General features: G+C 40.3%; 1 protein-coding gene across 2 annotated transcripts in view; it reads right to left on the bottom strand.

Moving 5' to 3' along the window:
• Positions 1–26,271, bottom strand: part of STK32C (serine/threonine kinase 32C) — a 197,940-nt gene that overhangs the window by 4,853 nt on the left and 166,816 nt on the right. The window contains exons 6-11 of one of the 2 annotated variants that reach the window (XM_026670705.2): positions 20,801–20,890; positions 16,321–16,424; positions 13,022–13,138; positions 9,308–9,433; positions 8,419–8,550; positions 303–370 (exon numbers count right to left, since the gene is read on the bottom strand). In XM_026670705.2, the coding sequence (XP_026526490.2) occupies positions 303–370; positions 8,419–8,550; positions 9,308–9,433; positions 13,022–13,138; positions 16,321–16,424; positions 20,801–20,890 (637 nt within the window). Of the gene's footprint in view, positions 1–302; positions 371–4,306; positions 5,320–8,418; positions 8,551–9,307; positions 9,434–13,021; positions 13,139–16,320; positions 16,425–20,800; positions 20,891–26,271 lie in introns of those variants that run through there. The other variant, XM_087964268.1, reaches the window with a different exon arrangement.

Here is a 26,271-nt window from a genome sequence, read left to right as displayed (position 1 = left end):
TTTTAATTAATTTATATCTTATATGCAGTGTTTTTCAACTGTGGCAGCTTGAAGTCCACACACCTTCAAGCTGCCAAGGTTGAGAAACACTGCTTAAAAGTCTTAGATTAGAACTTACAATCTCCATCACTCAACAATCGGAAGGCTCTCTCCAACTTTAGATATACAGTAGGTTTTTGGTGAGACATAAAAGAACTGAAAATAGGAGAATTTTTCTCCAAAAACTGAAATCATAATTATCCAGTCAAACCAACCATCTTTCCACCCTCACCTCCCTTTTAAAAAACAAATTTCAGACTCACTTTTCTCTGTTAAAAATGACAAAATCGTGCTGAATTGCTTCAAGGCACTCCTGCAAGTAATCATTTTCCTATAAAAAGAGAAATATTACATTATACTTTCTTGTCTAAATCGCAGTGAATTAAAAACAGAAATAAAATCAATAACAACATCCATCTTTGTGTCACTCAGAATTGTAACACTGTATGCTTTTCTTTTTTTCCTATTAGTCGGTTATTCTGGAACCTTATTTTCTTAATAAAAGAGTCTGATATAATCATTAACGTCAGGCAATAAATAGGAGACAAATTAAAATCCATGTTCAGTCATAGCTCATTAGAAAGAAGTAAACCAGCCATCTATCCACCTACCCTTTTTGTCAGGTGTAAGCACCAGAACAACCCTGAGATTTTGTCAAATAGGTTTCTTTATTGTTGATCTCCAGTTTCTTTATTGTTGATCACCAAACTGCCAGTTTCCCCTTAAAAAACAGCAGATACAGACCCAAAGGATTGAATGCTTCAAATGCTTCCTCCCCCAAATGGACTCTAAGTTGGAATGTCTTTTGACACCCCCTGCTGTGCAAAAATTGGGGCCTCCAATAGAAGATGATCAGGCTGTGGGAGACGATAAGCATGTCCATAAGAAATCTAAGGGAGGCGATAAGCATGTCCATAAGAGATCTAAGTCCAACCCACCTAGAATTACATTGATTAATACCACCAATTTCTTTGACTGTTAGTAGTTCAGATTCTTGTAGAGAGAGTTAGCATGCAATAAACCTATTTGAACCACCCTGACTTTTGATTTCCTGCATTTGACACCTTCTCTCCTTCAGTTTGTGGTTTCTACTTTGGGCTTCCTGATGTAGAATGAGGCCAATCCAAATACAATAATATGCAAAGTTTATATGTTACACATAAAAAAGATGGAGATGCAGATGACCTACAGAGAGGTGACATCTTAGGCATCACCTCCTTCAAAAGGTGTTTGGCCATCTTGTAAAATCCAATATAGAGAGGATGCTTCATGTACTCCATTCCAAGAGATGGAGGAGTTGGAAAGTAGGGTCAGGGTCAGGACTTTTTATGAACAGCTCCTCCCTCTCAGTTTTGGGCAATCCACATGTTGTGTTGTTTCAACAAGGTGGCTAAAAAAGCATTATTCTGCTGGGCTGCTGGAGCTTAAGTGCTGTAGATTGTACAATTTTCTTCCTTGTTATTGGGGGGGCCTGTTCTGGTTATATGGTTTGTTTTATGGGATATTGAATGGTTGTTTTATGGGACTGATTGTGGGGGAGGCTGATACGAATGTTGTCTAACTGTGATTGAACATAAATACTGTAGCCAACCAACCAACCTCTGGCAATAAGAGAGAAGCTAAAAACAACAATGAGAGTAAGCCAAGTAGGGTTGTGTGCAGCATTTCAGATCTACTCTACAAAAGATGCTTCAGAACCTGAAGAAATAGAACTGTAGCATCATTCTACACTGCCTTGAAAGAACTCTTCAGCTAGTGGCCTATCACAATTGAAGATGGCCAAAACTGATAGAATCCAGGTGTAAGGATCTTCCCCAGTTGGTCCCTCAAGAAAGTAAGACTCTTGAAACTTCCGGTTTGTCGGCCGCGAGCGGCAGGGATTCGCGAAGCTGCGCGATCCCTGCTGCGCTAGCCGCTTTTGGGGCTCCGATCCAGACGGGTGCGGAGCTAGGCTGCCCTGCAGGGGCAGCTGAAGGTGGGGGATCCGGAGAGGGGTTTGGGGTGTTGCAGACCCCCTCCCGGCCGGCAGAACCCTTTTCCCAAGACGGTGCAGCGGCGGTCCGTAATGGCCGCCACAAAGAAGCTGGCAGCCGGGTAAGAATGCGCAGGAGGAAGTGGAGAAAGTTTTCGAAGGAGAAAGTTTTTCTTGGTTCCTAGGACTTTAAGACATATTTAACAAAATTCCTGAAAAGTATGACTTTCTGAATGATACCTTCTAGAAGAGGAAAAAGCGGCAGTTTGATGGTGCTGAAAGGAAAGCTTACCCTCTTTTCCTACGGAATAAATAAGTGAATATTAAGAAACCTATTTTTTTAGGTGAAAACTGGCTTTAAGCGATGAGTGGGAAGAGAGAGGATTAAAAAAAATATTTGTATGCTAAGACTTTGTTGGAGGAGATGCCTTAAGGATTTGAAGACTAAAATATATTGCAATAAGATTTTAAGAAACAGATTTGGACTTTCTTTTTCTCTGATTGATACTACCCTAGGAGGAGAAAGTGAGAACTCTGCCTTGGTTTGGACTGATTGATAACTTTGGGACTGTTTTATTTTTTCTTTGGAATATTCTGGTTGTTGTAAGAAGAAAGAAGGGAAAAGAAAAGAAAAGAAAAGAAAAGATTTATAATGGCTCTTTCTATTGAGGAACTGAGAAAAGATTATGAACAAGCAAAAAAAATGGTAAAGCTGGTTTGAAAGAAGCCTTCCTTTTTTTTAGAAATGGCGCTTATTAACTATCAACAAACATTACAACAGATGAAGACAGCAGAAGAAGAAGAAGGAGAGGAAGCCATTTTTAATAAATCTCAGAACTCGACCAAGAAAGAAGGAAGAGGGAAAGGAAGAGAAATAAAGGACTTAAGATTTAAAAAACACTTAAGAAAGGGAAAAATAAGGTGCAAAATCAATATAATGATAGTAAACAAAAGGGAAAAGGAATACGACAGAGAAGGAAAGCCAGTAAGGCAGAGGCTAGAAGAAGGGGGTAGAAAGGTATGTTGGGAGAAGAAAGAAAGGGAAAAGGTGGAGAAAAGCTACAAAGTTTTGAAATTAAATGGGAAAAAGGAATCTTTTTTAGGGATAAAGGATAAAGTATAATTTCTTCAAAAAGATTTTGCAAGGTACATAAGATGATATTGTAGTATGGTATTAGAAATAGAAAACTTAAATGGTTTAAGAGTTGATAAGAGATTAAAATGTTGAAATGTTTAATAATGATTGGTTTTAAAATTTAATAATATGAGGGGAGGTTTAGAATATTGAGTTTTAATTAAAGAGTTTAATAAGATTATGGTATTGATGTTATTATAAAATTTCTATTATAGTATTTGTTTTTAATATTTAGATCTATTGTTTAACTATGTATTTAATTATTCTGGATGTACTATTCAGATAGAATGTACCAAGCAAAATCGGATTGGGTATTGGGCGTTATTTTAAAGGTTAATTTGATTAATTTAGTGGGGAGATAGAAAGGCATCATACTCTGATTAGTGATTTCAGGAGAAATTTCTTTTTTTTATAAGGAGCGAGACAAAGGGACAATAAAGAATGGACAAAAGATACAAATATAATGACTCAAATTAAGATGATTAATTAAGATAGAATTAAGAAGAGTGAAATATGTGGAGAAGTTAATATAGAAGACTTAGAATGGTAAATAAAATAAGTAATGATATGTAAGATGAGCATGAATATAATTGAAGTCCATGAAGAGAGAGATACCTGGGTCCAAGTTACTTTCCAAAAGATTTTTTTATGTTTTGTGTGTTGTGTGTATATGTTTTTTTTTTTTTGGGGGAGAATTAATAAAACCTTGTAGAAATATAGAATGAGAATAATGGTAACTAAGTCAGAAAGAAATAGATGAAATAATAATAATAAAATTGAATAAGAGTAAAGAGAAATAAAGAGAAATTGGATAAGAGGTTTTTGTATATTTATATGGAAATGGTTTAAAACAGAATTATAGTTTATCTGACTTGTTAAATTTATAATGGAAAAAGGTCTAAACATGTAATGGATAATGATGACTTGTGTGTTTTGAAAATTAATAAAACTTGTTTAAAAAAAAAACCAGAAAGTAAGACTCTTGAATCCATTAAGTTGAATCCAAAGAACTTTTATTGAGAGAAAGTGATTGCAGGAAAGCAAGGCAGAATCTGAAATTGTTTCATTTCCCCAAGCCCAACTTCCCTGACCAGTCCACCAGCAGCCAAGGTGATGTTGCAAGGTTGTTATGAGAACACCGAGGAGCTAGGCAGATAACAGCCTTGAAACCAGGTTGGACCTGGCTGGGAGGGAATCCGCTCGTCTCTGACGACAATCCCGCTCCCTAATTCCCAAGCAGTTACAAGCAAAAGCATGTGAAAGTGCCAGCAAGACCCCCCCTCCCTTTCCAACAGAGTGGCAGGACATGGTGGTGGGCCTGACACCAGGCAAAAGAAACAACGATCCCAGGATACATCACAGCTACTTTATGAAGTTGCAAATAGACTACAAACGCGCTCCTGCACATTATGAAGCACTTTTTGAAATTAAATCCACTGCGCCGCATAGCCCTAGCACTGAATAGGGACATCAGGACTGGTACAGCTATTATCTGCTTAATTTTTTGCTTCACGAAATAGATTTTCAGTTTAGTTGATTTGAGACTTTGGTTTTTTGTTTTTTTTAAATGGAATAGCTGGATATAAATTTGCTAATTTGTTTAGAAATACAGCGGGAGGGATTATTTAATTTCAAAAAATGAATTATTGCTGTAGAAAGAGAAAAAGCCCTACATTCTTAAAAGCCAGTCAGATTTAACTGAAGCTAGATGACTGACAATCTAACATTTATTTTTATTTTTATTTTGCTAGCTTTCAGCCAGTAATGAATTTACTGGGATTAAAAGACTGAATACGCTTTGGCTCTTTTCTTGGAAGGCTCTTTTATACCTCTTAATACTAAGAACAGGTGTTTTTTGAAAAGCATTAAAAGTGAGAATTTTGACTAGTTTTGACCTAATTCCAATTAGAATATGTTGCCTGGCACACCTAATCATTACAACAAGATGCTATCCATATGCCATTGCTTATATACACTCTTTCTTCTTACCAACATCTGCTAGTCTATCTCTAACTTCACAAAAATAGCATCTCTTTTATTTTATTTTTTTAGCAGTCTTCCTCTAATCAGACATCATGGACAGATAGTGATGAACAGATCAGTCAGTTTCTAGAAATTGTTGGTCTGCTCAGTTACCCTCATTTCACGTTTCTGCTTTTGATCCGTTTTCATTCTTAAGAAATGCAGACAAAATTTGCACCCTTTATTCAAATATTTTCAGTCAGAATGATTGTTTAGATACATGGCTCTGAGTTCTTACATTAAATGGCATGCATACTGTTGGCATTTAAGGAAAACAACAAGAAAAGCAACAATGGTGTCACTTATGAGCAGCAGTTGGCAAGAGGTTGGTCCTTTGCCATAATAAAACCATGTTTGCTTGACAGACCAATATGATAGAATAAAGTAGCCCAGATAAGAAGGACAACAATGAAGACTAGCTCTGGCTTTATTATAAGGCTACTTTAACAGAATCTTGTAAGTCTAAAAGCATTTCTCCCTATTTTCCATTAGTCTCTGAAAAACTAGGGAGGCCCACTTCTAAAACAGTGTTTTTCCAGTGAAACCAGGCAACCTGGTCTCCCTGTCATGCCCCTGTTAGACTAAGAGGAAGAGGAGGAACAGCTGACAGGGAGTGGGAGTGTGGTTCTGGAGGTTGTGGAGGAAACTGGGGAAGGGCACAGGATGGCTGGGCATTCAGAGGAAGACCCAGGCCCATCCCCTCTTCATCCTAGGGCAGGGAGGGAGGAGCGGATAAGGGAGAAACGTGAATGGCGTGGTCTATGTAGGAGGAAAGGGTCCTGATCCCCTTCATGGGCTACAGCTGTGAGTACTGTTTAAAAGGACAAACTGTGCATGGCCCAGTGCTGGAAACAAAGCGTGAAATAATTCTAGTCTTTCAGTTCTTATCTGAGTTCGGGCATCCTTCCCACTGTGTATATTATTTTGATATCTGTGGACGTCCTCAAGCCCTTATCTTGCCTTATCTCATTAATTGCTTCAGTGTGGTTTGTGTTGTTTTTTTCTATTTAAAATTTATATGTATTTTGATTTTGAATGAAATTTCTTCCTTTTCGCAACTGTTTGTGGGGGAGTTTTTTCTCCAGTCCATGATAATTGGATCTTTGAAGCCAAACTGAAGGAATTAAAGGGACTACACCTGTTTTTTGATGACTTTGTTGCTTTTGGGTCCTCACACTGCCCAAATATGGGAATGAGCATACTGCTTCTGTTTTCACCTTTCAGCTCCAATCCAGGAGCCTTCACAGGCAGTTGCTTTTGTGACAAACGATTTTTGTACTGAATTTATATTTTACCGACAAAGAAATAAAGGGAGACTAGGATAGATCTATTTCAAGCTATTTAGCTCTCGTCAGCTAGCTATAACCTTTCTCGGATTCGAACCTGGCTACTTGCATATTAGGTAGATATAGTAACCTCTAAGCCACAGGCTCTCCTCACTTTGTCAGCTATACCAGGGGAGAGAGATGAAATGTTTTTCCAGAAGCAGTATGCTCCGTCCTATATTTGGATAGACCAGGTTGCCCTGGTAGATCAGTTTCATCGGAAAAACGCTAAATCTCTCCCTTGATATAGCCAACAAAGCAAGGAGACCCCATGGCTTAGAGGTTAATACATTTACCCAATATGCAAGTAGCCAGGGTTTGAATCTCAGAAGGGGTATGGCTAGCTGGCGTGAGCTAAATAGCTTGAAATAAATCTATACTAGTCTCCCTTCATTTCTTTGTTGGCAAAATATAAATTCTCTTCTGAAACACTTCCCATTCTCCACTTGTTCCCCACTCCCATTTCTGAGGACTGAGATCTCTTCGGCCTGATGGTTGTCAGGTCTGTGGCTCTTCTTCCTGTCTTTCAGGATTATTCCCACATCCCATTATAACAACAGGAGTTGAGATTTTAGCAGCTTTAGTCTCACCTAATTGGGGGGAAATAATGTAGGAGAGAGTGAGGAGATTTAGATTAGTGCTGAAGAGGCAATGTGCATCTCTTCATCAAAGCAAAGAAATAACAAGAGTTTGCTTCAATGAAGTACTGCACCTGTTTGAAGCTTCCCTACTTGGTTAAGCCAGAGGTTCCCAAACTTGGCAACTTGAAGACTTGTGGATTCAACTCTTTAAAAGATAGTTGAAGTCCACAAGTCTTCAAGTTGCCAAGTTTGGGAACCTCTGGCTTAAGCTGTACTGAAGAAAACCAAAGCAAGAAGAGGCTTCTGTGCTACTACAGGTAGTTCTTGACTTACAACAATTCATTTAGTGACCTTCGAAGTCACAATGTCACTGAAAAAAGTGACTTATGACCGCTTTCCACACTTATGACCACTGCCACATCCTCATGGTCACGTGACCAAGATTGCGATGCCTGGCAACTGGTTCATATTAATGACGGTAGCAGTGTCCATGAGTCGCACGGTCCGCTTTTGCCACCTTCCGACAAGCAAAGTCAGTGGGGAAGCCAGATTCACTTCACATCTGCAGGGATTCACTTAACAATCGTGGCAAGAAAAGCGGTTAACATGGGGCAAAACGCACTTAACCAATGTCTCACTGAGCAACATCAGTGTGGGACTCAAATATGGTCGGAAATTGAGGACTACCTATACTGTAGTGCAGGGGTGTCAAACTCAATTTCATTGAGGGCTGCATCAGGGTTGTGTTGGGACCTCTGGGGGCCAAGGTAGGCGTGGCCAGGGTAGGCATGGCCAGCTTGATGTCTCTCGTGTTGGGGGCACCTGTAGTGGCCCGAGTGCTCTGCCAGCAAAAATGGCCTCCTGAGCTCCGTTTTCAGCTGTGATAGCCTCCTGCAATCCTCTGCCAGTAAAAAAATGGCGCTTGGGAGGGTCGTGTGTGGCCCTCCCGAGCTCTCCTTTTGCTGGCAGAGGCACTGTGGGCCAGTCCTTCACGGTTTCCAGGGCATCCCCATGGGCCAGATCTAAGCACACCACGGGCCGGATCCAACCCCCCCCAGACCTTGTGTTTGACACCCCTGCTGTAGTGACTTCAGAAGCAACTTTTTTTTTCCACGCTCAGAAGTGAAGGATCCCTGTTGCTTTGTGGAGCAACTCAAGGAAGGACTTTGCTTGAGACTTCAGCAAAGATTAAAATCATGCACGGCCTTACAAGTTGGCCAGGAACACAAGTAGAGTTATTGCAGAGCCCCATCAGAGGCATTTGAAAGTGAAATGCCAGCTCCTGCAATCAGAGGACACGCAAAGGAATTCAATTTACTTTGGCCACTGCGAGGGAACACTTACAGACTGTGAGCTGTCCTTGCTGTTGTCCCTGGATTTGTTCTTCGCAAGCCTCTTCTTTTTCTTGTGCAGGGGCCTTGACTCCAGGATCATCTCTTCCAGCTCAAAAGTGGGGTCGCAGTGCAGACGGCCTTTCTGTGAGAAATTGAGACAGAGAGGCTGCCGTGTGAATAGCAAACTGATCATGCAAGCGGTATTCTGAGCCCAGGTTTGTTAGCCATGGGGATCAGGGGTGGGAGGAGGAAATGCAACTGTTCTATGTGGAAATTGATCTTATACACCTAAGAATATAAATAACCAGACTGACTCCATGTTTGCTCTTTATCTGAACTGTTTAGGGATCAGAACATTTATGTGACTTGTTATGTATGTGTTTACTGCAAAAGCTATGCAGAATTGCAAAATATTCTGTCCTCAGCTTGGTGTGAGATGCATACTAAGGTCACCCTGACATTATCAGACATATTAAGAGATATTAATGATCTCTTGTGTAATCTTTTAAGTAGAAAACAGGAAATCTAATGATAAAGTGGTGAAGTGAAGAAAGTTGGGGAATTTCCAGGGACGCATGGGGGGAATTATGAAAAATACCCGGAACTTTCCTATGGAATTCGCTGTAACTGCTTTGTGTAAAAAACAGGAAGTGTTATGTAATCGTTTAATTGTGATAATCCTATATAAGAGTGTATTTACTGGAAAGGGGTGTCTCCTTTCGCTCACACTGCAGTCTGAGTGCTAAAGGGGGCTGATATTGCAATATCAATAAAGCCAGTTACGGATTTCTGATTATCACAGTCTGTTGTTTTATTTTTGGTATAATCTCACAGCAACCCTCCGTCATGAGTAACAGAGACCCACAACCGAAACGAACACACTCAACACTTTGACTTACGTTAGGAACGAAGCCAGGCTCCACTTTCTTCTCGCAAATTTCATCCCAGTCCACGTTAGATAAGTAGGAGGAAGTCTGAATGTTGGCTAGACTAGAAAAACGATGCTCAGGGTTGACTGTCAAAAGCTGAAAATGGAAATCAAAGAGGGGCAAGGCAAATTTATTTAGGGCGAAACTGGGCAACCCGGGGGGGGGGATCTGAGCTGTTTTACAGATAGTCCTCGACTTACATCCATTCGTTTAGTGAACATTTGAAGTTACAATAGCACTGAAAAAAGTGACTTATGAGCATCTTCACGCTTAAGACTGTCGTAACATTCCCCGCACGGCCATGTGATCAAAATTCAGGGACTTGGCAACCAGCAGGTATTTACAATGGTTGCAAGTATCCTGGGGATCATGTGATTTTCCCATTTGTGATCTTCCCAGCTCAGGTAAGCAAAATCAATGGGGAAAGCTAGATTTGCTTAACAATCACATGGATTCACATAGTTGCAGTCATTTGCTTACAACCATAAAATCGTAAAAAAAGGTGATAAAATCAGGTACAACTCACTTAACATCTGCCTCACTTAGCAACAGAAATTCTGGTTCCTATTGGGTTGTAGGCTGAAGACTACCTTCATTTCTCCACACAGGCAGTGAAGTGTATACAGTAAAGAGAAATCAGCTTCCTTTTCTCAACGGTTAAAAATATAACCTCTCATTTAATTTGTTTTCCACTCCACAAAATAGCTAAATGTGATTTATTCATTTTTAAATCAAAGACCCATTCAGTTTCCTTCAGTCTACTATTAAACAAACTAATTTTTCTCATGTTAGATGCCCAGGGATATTTGGATGCAGAGGCAGTACTACTACTACTACTACTACTACTACTACTGAGTAGGAAAATGCAGCCCCTCTGACTGAGTTACAGTCATGGGTCCAACAGTACTTGAGTCACTGTTTGACCAAGAACATCAAGGAAGCACCAATTCTTCATTGTGGTAGTTGCCATGCCTTCCATCAAAGTCAAATGGCCGCACATAATTAAATGGCATATTTTGAAATGGGAAAAAGGATGAGAACAAAGTCTCCTAATTGAATCAGTTCTGAGATTCTATTGTTTTCTGTGACTGGGAATAACATCACACTCCTTCCATACCGATGCTCATCTAATTTAAATATGAACAAAACCGCTCCTCGCCTCAACAATTCATTCTTCATTTGGGTTTTCCACAAATGCTCCCCTTCAGGATGTTTTGTGCCTTCCACTGCTTATTACTTTCCATAGACAATGTATGTTTGGAGGCTATCTTCCTTTATTAATCCAGCAGAGGGAGTATTCTTGTTGAGTAAATTGTCCATAACACAATCCTACTTTAAAATTACACATGCTGTTCATTTGAGACAGATTTATATTGGGAGTCCTTGATTCCTGTCACTGTTGTACATACGTATTTCCTTTCTTTTTTTTACAAGAAAAACAAGCCCTACCCAACTCCGTTGTTACAGCCTCAACCCCTCATATCTTCAACTGTAAACTGTGTAATGTGGACCTCACCCCATTCCTAAAAGGTCCTTAAAGGGGGCATGCATAAGCGCACCAGCATGCCTACCGTCCCCGTCTTACTGTCCCCATTTATCTGTATTTACTCCCTTTGTTCTTGTTTATGTTCACGCTTATACTTGTTATCTTGTACATGTTTGACAAACAAACAAACAAACAAATAAATAAAAGATACTCTTAAAAACATTCAACCATTACAGGCCTCAATGGCACTTTACATTTCTCTCCCCCCCCTCCCCCCCCCCAGATATTGAAGAGGGGCTGGCAAAGAACTTGAAGGAACATTTTGTAATGGATTTGAAGGGTGCTTTGCACAGCATGTTGGCACGAGGGAATCTCCCCCTCATTGAAAATGGTCAGACTGTTATGTCCTGCAGAAAGCTCATCATAAACATTCTGGGGCCTTTCAAGGCATGCACAAGCATCTTTCCACTGGACTGTGGATGAAGTGAGGGAACTGTGCAGGCCGGAAAAATCTGGGAAAATGCCAAAAAGCAGCTGGAATAAGAGACAGGAGCTTTGCTCAGGCCAATATATTCTGAAAAATCATTCCACTGCACCAATCTAGCATTCATGATCCCGTGGCCTCTATACACACAGTTTTCCAGTGGGCTGAATTTGGATGCTCTAGGTACTCTTGTTTCTCTTTTTTATCTTTTAAAGACTATTTGTACTTCTGCTCGCCTTCCCTCAAGCATGCCGATCACTTCTCCTTGCTTCTCAAAAGTCCTATGTTGGGAGTCAGTCCTGGCAAAAATCACCTAAGTTGGCTGTCAGTGGAAATTATAAACGTATCGCACTCTCAGGCTTCCAGAAATTGACACCTCAGTCTCAAGTGATACCAATCATTAGCACAATTAGTTAATGTTTCATACATGGGGAGACACTTGCTTTTATGAAGAAGTCTGGCACTTCCAGTCTGATACACAGAGGACTCTCAATTATTCACAGTTTGAACTTTCACAGAGGGCTGTTACCATCCAGACACAATTTCAGCCTCCTACAGACATTCCCCACGGGAATGCCAAAGGAAGGAGAAATTGGATTGTGAGACACATCCCACCTGTTTCACACATTTTTGTCTTTTGAATGCCTATAGGGGGTGTCACAATCTGAAAAAGATAATATGAAAATAAGTCCTTATTAATCAAGCCAGCAGAAAGCCCTATAACTTCCTGCAAGGTATTAATTGGCAATTAGAAGTATAGCCATTGCATAGCTTTAACAATAAGATGACGTGCTGCATTACATGTAAAGGAAATACGTTTTCCTCTCTGACCATGCACTTACATCTGCCCAATGAAAGTAGCAATAGCAATAGCACATAGTCTTATGTTCAGTTCCACAGTGCTTTAGAATAGAATAGAATGGAATAGAATAGAATAGAATAGAATAGAATAGAATAGAATAGAATAGAATAGAATAGAATAGAATAGAATAGAATACCTTTATTGTCATTGCATTCCACAAATACAGTGAAATTTGAAAGCTACTCCAGCACAGTGCCCCAAACACCACATCACAATCACACTACAGAGTATTTAAAAATTATAATAATTATAATCATAATAGGACTAAATCACAAATGCACTGTTTGATTCAAGACAATTACTGCCTTGGAAAAGAAACTGTTTCTCAATCTATTAGTCCTCATTTTAAGACACCTATAACGCCTCCCTGATGGTAACAGGTCAAAATATGAGCCCTCTCTAAGCGGTTTATGAATGTCAACACATTGCCCTTAGCAATCTTGGTCCTCATTTTACAGAACTGAGAAGGGTGGAAGGCCTTGTCAATCTTGAGCCGCTCAGGATCGAACTGCCGGCAGTTGGTAGAGTAAACCTGCAATATTGCATTCTAACGACTGAGCCACCATGGCAGTGACGCATCTATGGAGCTGGAAAGCATTTGAAGGACAGGAGACAGTATTTCTGGTGCAAAACACACTCTCCCCCCTACTTCAGTGCCTAGGAGGACTGTGGGCATGTTTCCCTGACACTGTTCTAGGAACAATGAAGTAATGTGCTGAAGGCAACTGTTGTTACACAGACATATGCAGCATGTTGGCAAGTCAGAGGGAGCACATATTTTTGGATCAAAGCCCATATTTGTGCAGCGATAATGAATCATTGCAATCCTTACCAAAGAAACAATGATTTTACCTTTCTTAATAATGCCACCATGTCTTTTGACCAAGCTGTTGTATACTGAACACTCACAGTGCTGAACAGCTGAACTAACGATTCCACAGGACTATTGGAATGGATGTCGTAAGGCCTCTGAGGGAGAAAAAAAAGATGAATAAATAAAAATACATGAGAACTCCATATTTATTTATCATAACATCAAGCATTTAATGAATGCAGTTAGGTATACTTCTGTTACTACTTTATTACTATCATCCTGATGCTTTGGTCACCTTGTATTTCAACTATCACTATCATATTCAACTGTAAATGAATACTTCAGCTTCAACCATAACAACACAAGAGCACACAATAGATACAAACTCAATGTTAACCGCACCAAACTTGATTGCAGGAAATACGACTTCAGCAATAGAGTGGTCAATGTCTGGAATACTCTACCTGACTCTGGTTTCTTCCCCAAACCCCAAAAACTTTAACCTTAGACTGTCTACCATTGACCTCACCCCTTTCCTAAGAGGTCTGTAGGGGGCATGCATAAGCGCACCAACGTGCGTACCATCCCTGTCCTATTGTTTCTTTTATTTTTCTATTTTTCTTATATGTATCCATGTATTCATAACTATGTTTTTACTTATACCTATTATCTTGTAAGCAATTGACAAAAAAAATATAAAAATAAATAAATAAATAAATATCACAAGATATATGGGGCTGTCTTGAGACACTTTGGAAGCTGCAGCTGGCTCTGAATGCTGTGAAACAGGCATTTATGGGCATGTGCCCATATGTGCTGGCCTTTTTGTTAAGCTGCACTGGTTGCCAGCAGCCTTTTGGATGTGATTCAAGATGCTGGTTATCACCTATAAATGATTATCCAAAAGACCATCTGTCTCCCATAGCTACTCTCTAGCCCAGATGGTTGGACAGAATCCAGATTCCACTGCTCCAGATTCCACTGCTTTAACAATGGCACCTGAACAGACCCACAAAGTTGTAATGCTTGTCTTGCACCCATCAGAATAGAATAGAATAGAATTCTTTATTGGCCAAGTGTGATTGGACACACAAGGAATTTGTCTTGGTGTAAATGCTCTCAGTGTGTATAAAAGAAAAGATACATTCGTCAAGAATCATAAGGTACTTTACAAGTAGCTGGACAGTGTTGAGGGACTTATTTGTTTAGCAGAGTGATGGCGTTTGGAGAAAAACTGTCCTTGTGTCTAGTTGTTCTGGTGTGCAGTGCTCTATAGCGTCGTTTTGAGGGAAGGAGTTGAAACAGTTTATGTCCAGGATGTGAGGGGTCTGTAAATATTTTTACAGCCCTTTTTTTGACTCGTGCAGTATACAGGTCCTCGATTGAAGGCAGGTTGTAATTGTTTTTTCTGCAGTCCTAATTACTCTCTGAAATCTGTGTCTGTCATGTTGGGTTGCAGAACCAAACCAGACAGTTATACAGGTGCAGATGATAGACTCAATAATTCCTCTGTAGAACTGTATCAGCAGCTCCTTGGGCAGTTTGAGCTTTCTGAGTTGGCGCAGAAAGAACATTCTTTGTTATGCTTTACTGATGACGTTTTTGATGTTAGGTGTCCATTTTAGGTCTTGTGATATGATAGAACCTAGAAATTTGAAGGTCTCTACTGTTGATACTGTGTTGTCTAAATGTGTACGACCCCCACCTTAGCTCTGGAATAGAGGGTGTGGCTCTTTGTGGGATGACTGGTTTGTTACGAGACTCTTAAGAGTTGTAAATCTAATCTTATGAAGCTTCTCCTCTGGTAATACTGAATTGCTAATTAGGGCATACAAAACCTTTGCTAGACCAATACTCTAATACAGCTCATCTGTCTGGAATCCGCACTGTATATCGGACATTAATACAATTGAGCAAGTCCAGAAGTATTTCACGAGAAGAGTACTACACTCCTCTGCTCACAACAGAATACCCTACACCAGGGGTCCCCAACCACCGGTCCGCGGACAGTCCTACCGGGCGCTGGCTTAGCTGGCGCCGCCATCTTTTTGATGAAAAAGTGCTTCCGTGAGCTTTTCCGGGTGAAAGCTCACCGGAAGCACGTTTTCATCAAAAAAGATGGCGGCGCTTAGCGCTCGTGAGCTTTTCCGGTAGAAAGCCATTTCTACCCAGAAAGCTCACCGAGCGCTGCCGCTTATCTTTTTGATGAAAACGTGCTTCCGTGAGGTCACCGGAAGCACTTTTTCATCAAAAAGATGGCGGCGCCCAGCTGATGCCGGTACCGGGCCGCGGCGCCCAGCTGATGCCGGTACCAGGCCGCGGCGTAAAAAAGGTTGGGGATCACTGCCCTACACCACCAGCCTTGAAATTTAACCTAGAACTACGCCGCTTATGGTTAGACTTAAGTGTAGTACACAAAATTATCTGCTACAATGTCCTATCAGTCAATGAATACTTCAGCTTCAACCGCAACAATAAATGAGCACACAACAGATACAAACTCAATGTAAACCACTCCAAACTTGATTGCAGAAAGTACAACTTCAGCAACAGAGTGGTCAATGCCTGGAATGCACTACCTGACTCTGTTGTTACATCCTCTAACCCCCACTCCTTTAACCTTAAACCATCTACTATTGACCTTACCCCATTCCTAAGAGGTCTGTAAGGGACGTGTATAAGCGCACAATTGTGCCTACTGTCCCTGTCCTATTGTCCCCATTTATTCGTACCTATTTCCTGTATTTATACTAATGTTTATTCTTATACCTAGTATCTTTTAAGTGATTTGACAAATCAAATCAAATAAATAAATAAATAAATAAGGGGGGGGGGGGAGAGATGATGGATGAACAGACAATAGAGAGACAGAGGCAGGGAAACAGAGACAGATGCAGACTAATTTAAGAGAGCAAATCCAAGGTGAGCCATTTATGGCAGAGAAAACTTGATGTTAAGAACTGGTATTGCCTCATATATATTGTTGGTATCTGACAAACAAAGAAGTGTGTTTAATTAGAAATATGAATAACTGGTAGAAAAAATGAACTCTGAAAACCCCTCCTCGGGATCAGCTTCAGCATAGATCAATTCAGGAATGGCACTGTATATTAACTGGAATCATATGAAGCTTCCAATAGATGAAGAACATTAAATTCTGATCTGAATTTACACTCATATTTGTGTTATATTTTGTAATTGCTTTCTTCAATACGATTTTTTAACTTCTACTCATTTGTATGTTCATTGCCTTGGAATCCATGCACCTACTACCCACACTTTAATGGGGCAATGCCATTTCCAAAGTATTTTTAAAAATAAAGAATATGTCAAGCACCCATCCACGCAGAAGCTCATATGCTATCACTCCCAGAGACCACCAATCGACTTCAAAGGAGTACCCTGATCCTCCATTCAGAAAGGAATGAAAGATCTCCGGAGCTGAAAAGAAAAACAAGGACATCATTTAATACCTCCATCATTGTTAGTTTCAGTAAAACTGCTGTTGCCATTTTTGCATATCCCCATAGTTGTAAAATGAGATATTCTAACGTAAATGAGACACAAGATCTTCTGAGCTGTAAGTAGGTATGCTGGCTTTAGATGATATGAAAGAGAATGACATGTTGACTTCATATGTAGGACCAAATATTTGGGAAGATAAGCCATCTGAAAGCAGGGTAAATGAGGTTCAGACCTTAGGACTCCAGATTGGTAATAGTACTTGTATAGTTATACTAGCTCTATACCCGTGCTTCGCTACGAAACTATGTGATTAGGCTTAGTTTTTGGGAAGGAGGTGGAATTGTGCCTCTGCCTACCAGCATCCATCATATTCATCTGTCTAGTGTCCTGTCAGCGTCTGAGAGAGTTGAGGGCTGTTTGGAAACTGAAATAGTATTTGTTGTGTGAGCAAGGAGACAGCAAGGAGCCTGGGTGTGGCTTAGCTCAACTGTTCTGTACTAAAGCTGGTTGGTGCTGTGAATCTGAAACTCCTCTCCTCTGCTTGTGTTTTGCATTTGGAACAGATTTCTTTTCAGGTGGGGAGGGGAAGTAGAGCTCCTTAGCATCAGAGCGTGTTAATAATAATATACAAAATACTAATGCTCTGATGGTCATTTCAAAAAATCCTTTCTTAGTGAGCACCTAGAAGCCAAGAGGAACATATGTGCCAAATTTCAAGTTTGTAGGCTTTACGGTTCTGGAAATTTTGTGATGATGACTGGTATTTCACTTTTATATATATAAAGTGAAGATCAAGAAATGGTTGCTAATATGATTCCCCCCCCAAATAGCTTGCATTTATCTAGACTTGTGAGACTGCTTACAGCTCTAAAAGGTGGATGGACCACGTGCTTAATCTTGGAGATGTGATCTATAGCTGGCTTCTGCTATAAACAGCCAACCAAAAAGCAAAAGGGTTCAATTAACAAAATATAAAATTAAAGCATTCTTAAGCCTAATTAATCTCTTTATGGGAAGGGAAGATAGATTTAAATTAGACAATTATTTTATGCCTAAGGCAAAATAAACAAAGGGTGTGGGGATTACTATAAGCTAAATATTATTATTTTTAATGTAAACAATGCTGTGCTTCAATGTTTATCTAAACATCTGGCCTAGGCATTCGTATTTGAACTTACATCTTTTTAACATTTATATTTTATTGTTTTACTAATCTAGGTGAAATGTTAATATATATTACTAGTCCGTGTATGATATGCCATATGTAAAATATATTTTATTTCATTTTTTATTCCCCTCAATTGTGTCAGATTCTTAGACACTACCTGGACAAGGTCCTGCAATTTATTTGTCAAGGTTTTTCAGAGTTGGTTTCGTATGGCTGAGAAAGAGTGACAAGTCCAATGTCACCCAGTTGGATTTGTGCTTAAGGTTGAACTAGAATTCACAGTCTCCTAGTTTGTAGCCTGGCATCCTAACCATTATACCAAACTGACTTTAATATATCATATATGTTCAAATATGGTACAGAACACACTCATACACACAAACACAACAAAGTAAATGTGATGTGACAGAATCTCTAAATATGAACCAGTTTAGCAGGAAAATATATATTTCATTTGGACTGAGTGGAAAAATGTAATTTTGGATTTAAGATAGGAAAAGGTGACTTTTCAAAGATAGATAGCCACCTATTTGTAATCTATTGGCTTCTAAACCTCTCCCCCATTGGGAGATTTAGCTTTCTTTACAAGTAGATTTGCATTAGATTAATGAAATCTACCGTGTTTCTCCAACAATACGACCTCCCCCAATAGGAAGACCCAGCATGTTTTCTAGGCATAAAATGAAATTAAGCCCCTCCCCCAAAATTTAGGCCTATTTTAAAACGTGCAAAATGGGGGGAAGGGTGGGGGGGACTTGCCATTAGGAGCGCCCCGCGGGCAGCAATTCCTCGCCACCAGCTGCTCCTAATGGGCGATCATGGAAGAGCGCGGAGAGCTCCCTACTCCTGCCAAGCACCTTTGTGGCAGACCCAAGACCTTCAGCGCCTGCCACTGTTGATTTCCCTTCTGCCCATGCCGCCACCGCATTTGGAGCTGCCACTTCCACGTTTGGAGCACCACTGCTGTTTGGAGCACTGCTGCCGTTTGGAGCTGCCGCTTCTGCATTTGGAGCTGCTGCTGCGTTTGGAGCTGCTGCTGCGTTTGGAGCTGCCGCTTCCACGTTTGGAACCCCACCGCTGTTTGGAGCACTGCCGCTGTTTGGAGTTGTCATGCCCGCATTTGGAGCTGCTGCCACATTTGGAGCTGCCGCTTCCGCGTTTGGAGCACTGCCGCTGTTTAGAGCACCACCGCCATTTGGAGCGCCACCACCACTCCAAACACGGTGGCAGCTCCAAACGTGGAAATGGCAGCTCCAAACATGATGGCGGTGCTCCAAATGGCAGCGGCACTCCAAACACGGAAGCGGCAGCTCCAAACGTGGTGGCGGAATGGACAGAAGGGAAAGCAACAGCGGCAGGTGCCAAAGGTCTTGGGTCTGCAGCAAAGGTGTTTGGTGGGAGTAGGGAGCTCTCTGCACTTCGCCATGATCACCCGTTAGAAGCGGCTGGTGGCGAAGCTGCCCGCGGGGCGCTCTAGATGAGGATGCAAGGGGGGGAATTAAGTCACCCCCAAAAAGATGGCCTAGTCATTTTTTCGGGGCTCAAAAAAATATAAGACCCGGCCTTATTTTATGAGAAACACGGTACTTGTTATGCAGATTTTGTGGCACTTTGATCAGAATAAAAAGAATTTAGAGGTTAGTCTACTTTTCTTTGTTGGGTACTGTATACAATGGTACCTTGGTACTCATCATTAATTGGTTCCGGGAGGTGCAATGAGTACCAAAAGCAAAATAATTTTTTCCTATAAGAAATAATGTAGTAAGTCACAAGGCAGCTGACATTTACAAGTTCTAGACTGTGTGTTGAGTACCAAACAAACGATGAGTATCGGGACAAAATTTTCACATCAAAATGTGTTGGGTACCAGATTCGATGACTTTCAAACCAGTTGAGTACTAAGGTACCACTATATTGGGAGATATGTGTGTGTGCAGGGGTGGGATTGTACCTGATTGGACTGGTTCTATAGAACCGGTTGTTACGATTCTGCGCAGTTTGAAGAACCGGCAAATCACGCCACTGGCTGGCCCCTCCCCTCCCCACACACCCACTCCTTACCAGGCATGCGCACCATCAAACTTGCCTGCCCTTGGTAAGTTGCTATTTTTCCTTTTTTTCCCCTGACCATCAGCTGTTCTGCTGTGCCGGGAGATTTAGATTAGCTAGAAAGCAGGAAATCGTTGAATTTCTTGCTTTCTAGCTAATCTAAAAGCAGAGCTGAACCTTCCTTAGGACTGAAGCTTCTATTTTTCAGTGCAGACTCAGGTAGAAGATTGCAGAATAGTAGATCTCTGAATGATTCTGAGATTTTGTGAGCAATTCAATCTCCCTGCCCTGCTTTTGGGTAAAAGTTGCTCTTTTTTGTTTATAAAAAATACAATATTTACATACGTGGTTGTGTTGTGAGTTAATTTTGTGAGTTTGCTTGCTAGCAAATTTTATGAGTTTGCTTGAAAGCAAATTTTATGTGACAGACTCAGGTAGCAGATTGCAGATAGATAGATCTCTAAGTGAATCTGTGATTCTGTGAGCAACTCAATCTGCCTGCCTACTTTGCCTGATTTTGGGTAAAAGTTGTTGTTTTTTAATTAAGAAAATTCAATATTTACATAAATATTTATAATATTTACATCAAGCCACGCCCAGCCAGTCACATGACCACCAAGGCACACCCACAAATTAGGCCACACCCACAGAACCGGTTGTTAAGAAATTTGAATCCCATCCCTCTGTGTGTGTGTGTGTGTGTGTGTGTGTGTGTGTGTGTGTGTGTTAATATTAATGATGCTTCCACATAATAGGCTCTTAGTATTATGAATGGAGATAAAAGCCTGTCCCTTGTTTTTTGACTCCTTAATGTAAAGGAGTCTATGTAGTAATAGAAGAAGAGAAACAGTAGAGGATTACAAATGAAAGATGAGATTTCACAACAAAGGCCTTCTCTGGTTGTGCCCTAAAATAATTAATATCATTTTAATTAATTTGTTACAGGAATAAGATGTTTTTATTTCTTTCCATTTCATAGTGAGTTTTAAATCACTTGTATTGTGACAGTCATTGTTTTCCGAGGAAAACCCTAATACTACTGTATACCTGAAGGATATGGTCCATCAGCCCATTATGAATATGCAAGTAAACCACATCGTGAAGCAACCACATCGTTAAGCAACATGTCACTTACCCATGTAAGGCTTAGTTCCAGCTAGAGCAGTTGCTCTTTCACCATCTCTGATGATTGTTGCGATATTAAAATCGGTTAGGTGGGTGTGGCCTTAAACAGAGCACAAAACATGACATTTCCATAGAAACACCCTGTAATGCTAATTTATTCTGAAAAATATGATCTAAGATAATAATACAATTAAAATAATATGATAGTAAGAGTTCTTATGAATTGACATAAAAATCAATGTGAATCATAGGACATTCCAACCATTAGAGAACAGTTGATAGCATTAAAGGTAGATATAAAGGAAGTTGTGTATTACTATCTTTTAAATATAAAGCAATATATCTGATACAAATTTTGAAATATCATTGTCTTTTTTACTGTATTGCTTTTAAAAATTATGACAGATAAACAAAAAACTCGCAAAGATAAAATACATGCACTGTCAAGGACAAGAGGGGAAAAACACTTGAAAATGTTTTTTTTTTAAATCAAACAAATACAACAAACAAAAATGTAATTTGGTTGTAAATGGTTACATTTCTATACACTGTTATCTAATGCAATTATTCCAATACATATATTTTAACCTCGGTATTTTGTATAAATGACTTCCAAAGTTCAATAGATTTGTTCATACATAGTCTAATGTCTGTAGGCAATCTCATAGGTAAAAAGTGCAATCAGGATTTCAATCCACTGAATGAATTATCACATTCTAAACCAGTGGTCGCCAACCAGTGGGCCGGGGACCACTGGTGGTCCACGAGAAAATTTTGGTGGTCTGCAGAGAAATGTCACTCCCCAAAGCAATTAATCCAGGCTATGCGGGAACACAAGGCTGCGCCGCCCACATGGCCCACGGGAACACAAGGCTTGCATCTCTGGCATTGCGAACAACATGAGGTAGTGGGGAGGGGGAAAAGACCAGAGGGGGGGAACTTGCCCCATGCACCCCACGCGGGCCTGGCCACTGGGCTACTTTCTGCTTCTTTCTTCTGCTTTTGGCTGCACACAAGGAAAGCAGCAAAAATCTTTCTTTCTCTCCCCCAAACTCCGCCAGAAATGAGTCGTTGGGACACTGCAAGGCATCCTGCTCTAAGGGCTACACCGGCGCAACAAGTCTCACAAAGACTCATTTCTGGCAGAGTTTGGAGGAGAGAAAGAAAGACTTTTGCTGCTTCTGCTGCTTTCCTTGCATGAAGCTCTCTCTCTCACACACACACCCGCCCCGAGAACAGAGCTAGAGACGGTATCCTGCGATCCTAAATAAAGAATGATTGATCAGTAGGAAAACGGGATGGGAAATTTTCCTGCAGACTTTTTTTGGGATTTTCCCAGAGTCTCTGGTCTGCGGGATTTAAAATTATGAGTTTGGTGGTCCCTGAGGTCCAAAAGGTTGGCAACCCCTGCTCTAAATCATAGATGATTTTTTAGAAAGCACCCAATTAACTTTTTACATTTTGGTTAAATGATCTGAAGTTTCACTATACAGTCAGGAAAACTAATATATCAATAAAACAACCTATTTATCTCTCTCTTTATGGAGAAGCCACTTGCAATTTCAGTTAACAGTCCATATTACTTATGGACATCATTTTCAGAAGAATTGTGATCCTAAAGAAGGTGTCATTGTAAAATGCAGTTGTACCATAATAATATAATTTTGTTATAATGAGCTAACACCTCATTTTAATTACTTACACTTTTTTTTAAAAAAAATGCTCTTTTAGGTCAGCAAGCTCTTTCACACATTATCATATTTTCCTTTGTGATTATGCAAGAGCAAAGTAGCACTGTCTTATCTGTTACTCAGAATAGGAAAAAAATGTTGCATCATAGAAAAAATCAGAACTCATTTGAAACTCTTCCTGATCTATGGACTAATGGCTAAGCTGTGACACTTTAAATATAACTTGGATTACACATGAATACATAAAAGCTGCTCCAGCCAACTTACATTTCACTTTCCTGTTGTGTGAAAAGCTATTTGATAAGCTTTTTAAAGGATTCATTGGGGAATACGCTATTGTCCGGGTTGGAACAAAGCGGAATACATCAGGTGATGCATAAAGGAATCTTCTGGCAATTGATTGCAAAACCATTAAAATTCCACCTTGTGGATCTCGCAATGCACTCTATATGGAGCTGCCCTTGAAAAGTATCTGGAAGCTTTAATTGGTTCAAAATGCAGTAGCCCTCTTAGTTTCGTGCAAGCCTAGATTTGTGCATGTGTCACTTTATCTTGCAGGAGCTGCACTGGTTGCCAATTTGCTTCCAATTCAAAGTGCTGGCTGTCACTTTCAAAGCCCTATATGGCTTGGGACCAGGTTATTTGAAGGACTATCTCTTTCCAGTCATATCTACCCAACTCACCAGAATGGAGAGGCAGGGAATGCTATGGGTCATTTTTAGCACTAAGACTTATGCACTGCTTCAGAGTGCTTTACAGCCCTTTCTAAGCAGTTTACAGAGTCAGCGTATTGCCCCCATTTTACCTGGCTCCTCATTTTCCCGACCTCGGAAGATTGGAAGGTTGAGTCAACCTTGAGCTGGTCAGAATCAAACTCCTGGCAGTGAGAAAGCTTGCAGTACTATATTCTAACCACTGTGCCACCCCGACTTATTGAGGTCTATCTAGTGGGACCAATAAAAAGGCTCCTCTCTGTATTGCTCCCTCTCTGTGGAACATCATATCTGCCTCCCACTTTTGCAAGGCCTGAAGACATGGTCTACCAACAGGCCTGGGGACCCCAGAATGATGTGGAGTCCACAAGGGGGATGGAAGGTTATTGGTTTTTATCCTTGGTTTTTATCTTTATAAGCTACCTGGAGTCACCAAGAGTGAATTCTAAATAAGTAAGTAAGTAAATAAATAATATAAAATTAAATAAATAAATAAATTCCATTCAAAAGCTTCCTCTGACATGAAATGGCCTCTCTGTTGAGTTATAAAGGAAATGTCTCGTTACAGAGAAAATGAAGATCAACATGGATATCCATAACATGGATACCAATCCTTCAAATATCAACGTAGAACTGCAGGACCAACCAATAGCATGGGAAAGTGAATTAGAGCCACAAGATCTAGAGTTGACATCATAGGAATGACCACTAGATGGCAGCCAGAATCAAAGGTTTCTGTACCTCAGAGCTGCCTTCTAATGGTTGCCTGGATTTTTGCAGCTTAGCTGTGAGGCAGTTGAACCTTTCTCAATTGCCCAGACCCACTGTATAACACATGAATGAACAGTGCTGTGTTCTGAGATAGGGAGAGGACTCTTTTGGTTTGGCTGTAATCTGCACTCCAGGACAGGGGAGCAATGTATTTATGTATTTTTTAAAGAATTAAAAACACACACACATACATCAACTCTGATTTAAATATACGACCTTACTGCAGGAAGTAGTTTTCAAACTATACTATTCTAGAGGTGATTGATATCAGCTTGTGTGTATTAAGAACCACATCTCGCTTGTGCTACAATTAGGCATGCTATATCATCTCTCCTAAGCTGCCTGAAGCACATCAGCTACTACTAATGCTTTCATGCCAAGATAAAAATGCTAGTCTGAAATCAATCTCTGCCTCTTCCATTTATTCCTCCAGCAGGTGGATTTCTACCATTTGGGATTCATGAGCCAAGGCTAGATGAAACAAACAGACAGATTAACTCATGATGTCCTTTGCCTGGGTTTATCTCTATATACACCGTCGGTATGGCTGGTTAATGATTCAGGGCAGCTTTGGAGGACAGCCTTGGTAGATTTACTTTCTCAGTACTACTTGCTTGCTCATCTCTTCCTTTGGGGATGTGTTCCCATTGCCAATCAAAGGGGAACAGCAGATACGTGGAGACAACAGTTCCTTCCTTTCACACCTTCAACTTCACTGCTTGCTTTCTGCTTTTTACCTTGAAGTAGAAGAGCATACACCTCAATAAGTGTCCGAAACTGTTAGGTCTACCTTTGGCAGAATGCCACCACAGCATTGCAGGCACATTGGAGACCTGGCATCTAGACACCTGGCCTGGCCTGGCCTGCAGCAAACGGCAGCTTTTTTGCTAAGGAAGTAAATAAATATGCAATTCCAAGCATCTATCTGAACAGTCAAATCCAGAGGGAGGAAAGAAAAAGCACAGTTTGGGAGGCTGCACCTTTCAACTTTCCATAACTGGTTTTCAGTGATTATTTGTGAAGACTGATGATACCCAGGCAATTCCACCAAGGGAAGAGACATATTTCTATTGCTCGAAGTAAAATGAGGAAACCATGGCTCCTGGTGCATTTCATCTTTGCATCACTGGAAGGGTCATACTGCCAGACAGAAAATGAATTCAATGAGTCATTGTCTATGCTAATCCAACAGTAAGTCTCCCCAAAATGTCAGAATAGAACATTGTCTCTAGTCTGGTTTGGAGAATGCAGGTACCAGAGCTGTGCTCCTTTCACTCTAAAGTGGTATTTCTCAACCTTGAGAGCTTTTTAAGATGTGTGGACTTCAACTCCCAGAACTCCCCAGCCAGCATGGAATTCCGAGAGTTGAGATCCACACATCTTAAAGTTCCCACGGTTGAGAAACACTGCTCTAAAGCATATGACACACTTGTAAGCTATATTCCTCCCAGTATCTGAAGCAGACTTTGGGTATCTTTCTTCAAACCCAACCTTTGTCTTGATTCTGCCATCCTGGGCATGCAAACACATTAAAAGGTATCTATACTAGTAAAAGATAATGAATATCCTGCAAATAGTATTCTGCTACAATTTTGATGGCCCACAGAATGACTGGGAGCTCTGCCTGCTTTTCCTTGCAGTGCAGCTGATCAGCCTGGTAGGGAATAAATAGATGGTTGATTTCAACTGTTACTGGGAATAGGAAATAATCATTTTTGAGAAAAGGCTTAGGAAGGTAGTGAGAAGCCTCATTGGTTTAATGATCTGTATTCTGGTTGCTTCATAAATCATAACAGTAAGCTTGTACATGTAAGACAGACAGACAGACAGAGGAGAGAGGGAGAGGGGTGGGGGAGAGAGAAGAGTAAGTATACATGTAAGTATGTGAATGGAGAGAAAGAAAATAGATGAGTAAAAGAGAGAAGGAGTGGGGGAGAGAGAGAGATGGATGCTTTAAGGCTTGTAGTTGTTTTTTGCATAAAGTTGTACTGGTCAGAATTGGAATTATAGTAGCTATTAATAATGTCTCTTTTCCACCAATTATTTCTTCATTTGTTTTGTGCAACATATAAGCTGCCTCCACCATCAAAGCAAATCCTCATTATATACAAGTTATTAAAGCAATAAACCAGGAACACAACACGGTAATCAAAACAAAAATGTAATATATATTACTATTATTAGGGAAGAAAACACCATAAATACTAAGGAATAATATCCTAATATAAATGCAGGAGTCACAAATGGCTGTGCCCTAGGGCTTTCTGAGAAACCCACTTCAAATCCTGTAAGCTTGTGTGTCTGTC

The sequence above is a fragment of the Notechis scutatus genome, chromosome 4 (genome assembly GCF_049901735.1).
Source record: "Notechis scutatus isolate UNSWTSFEM ecotype Mainland chromosome 4, rNotScu1.2, whole genome shotgun sequence".
Lineage (NCBI taxonomy): Eukaryota > Metazoa > Chordata > Lepidosauria > Squamata > Elapidae > Notechis > Notechis scutatus.
Note: the sequence above shows the minus strand (reverse complement) of the source record. Positions and strands in the feature narration are given on the sequence as shown.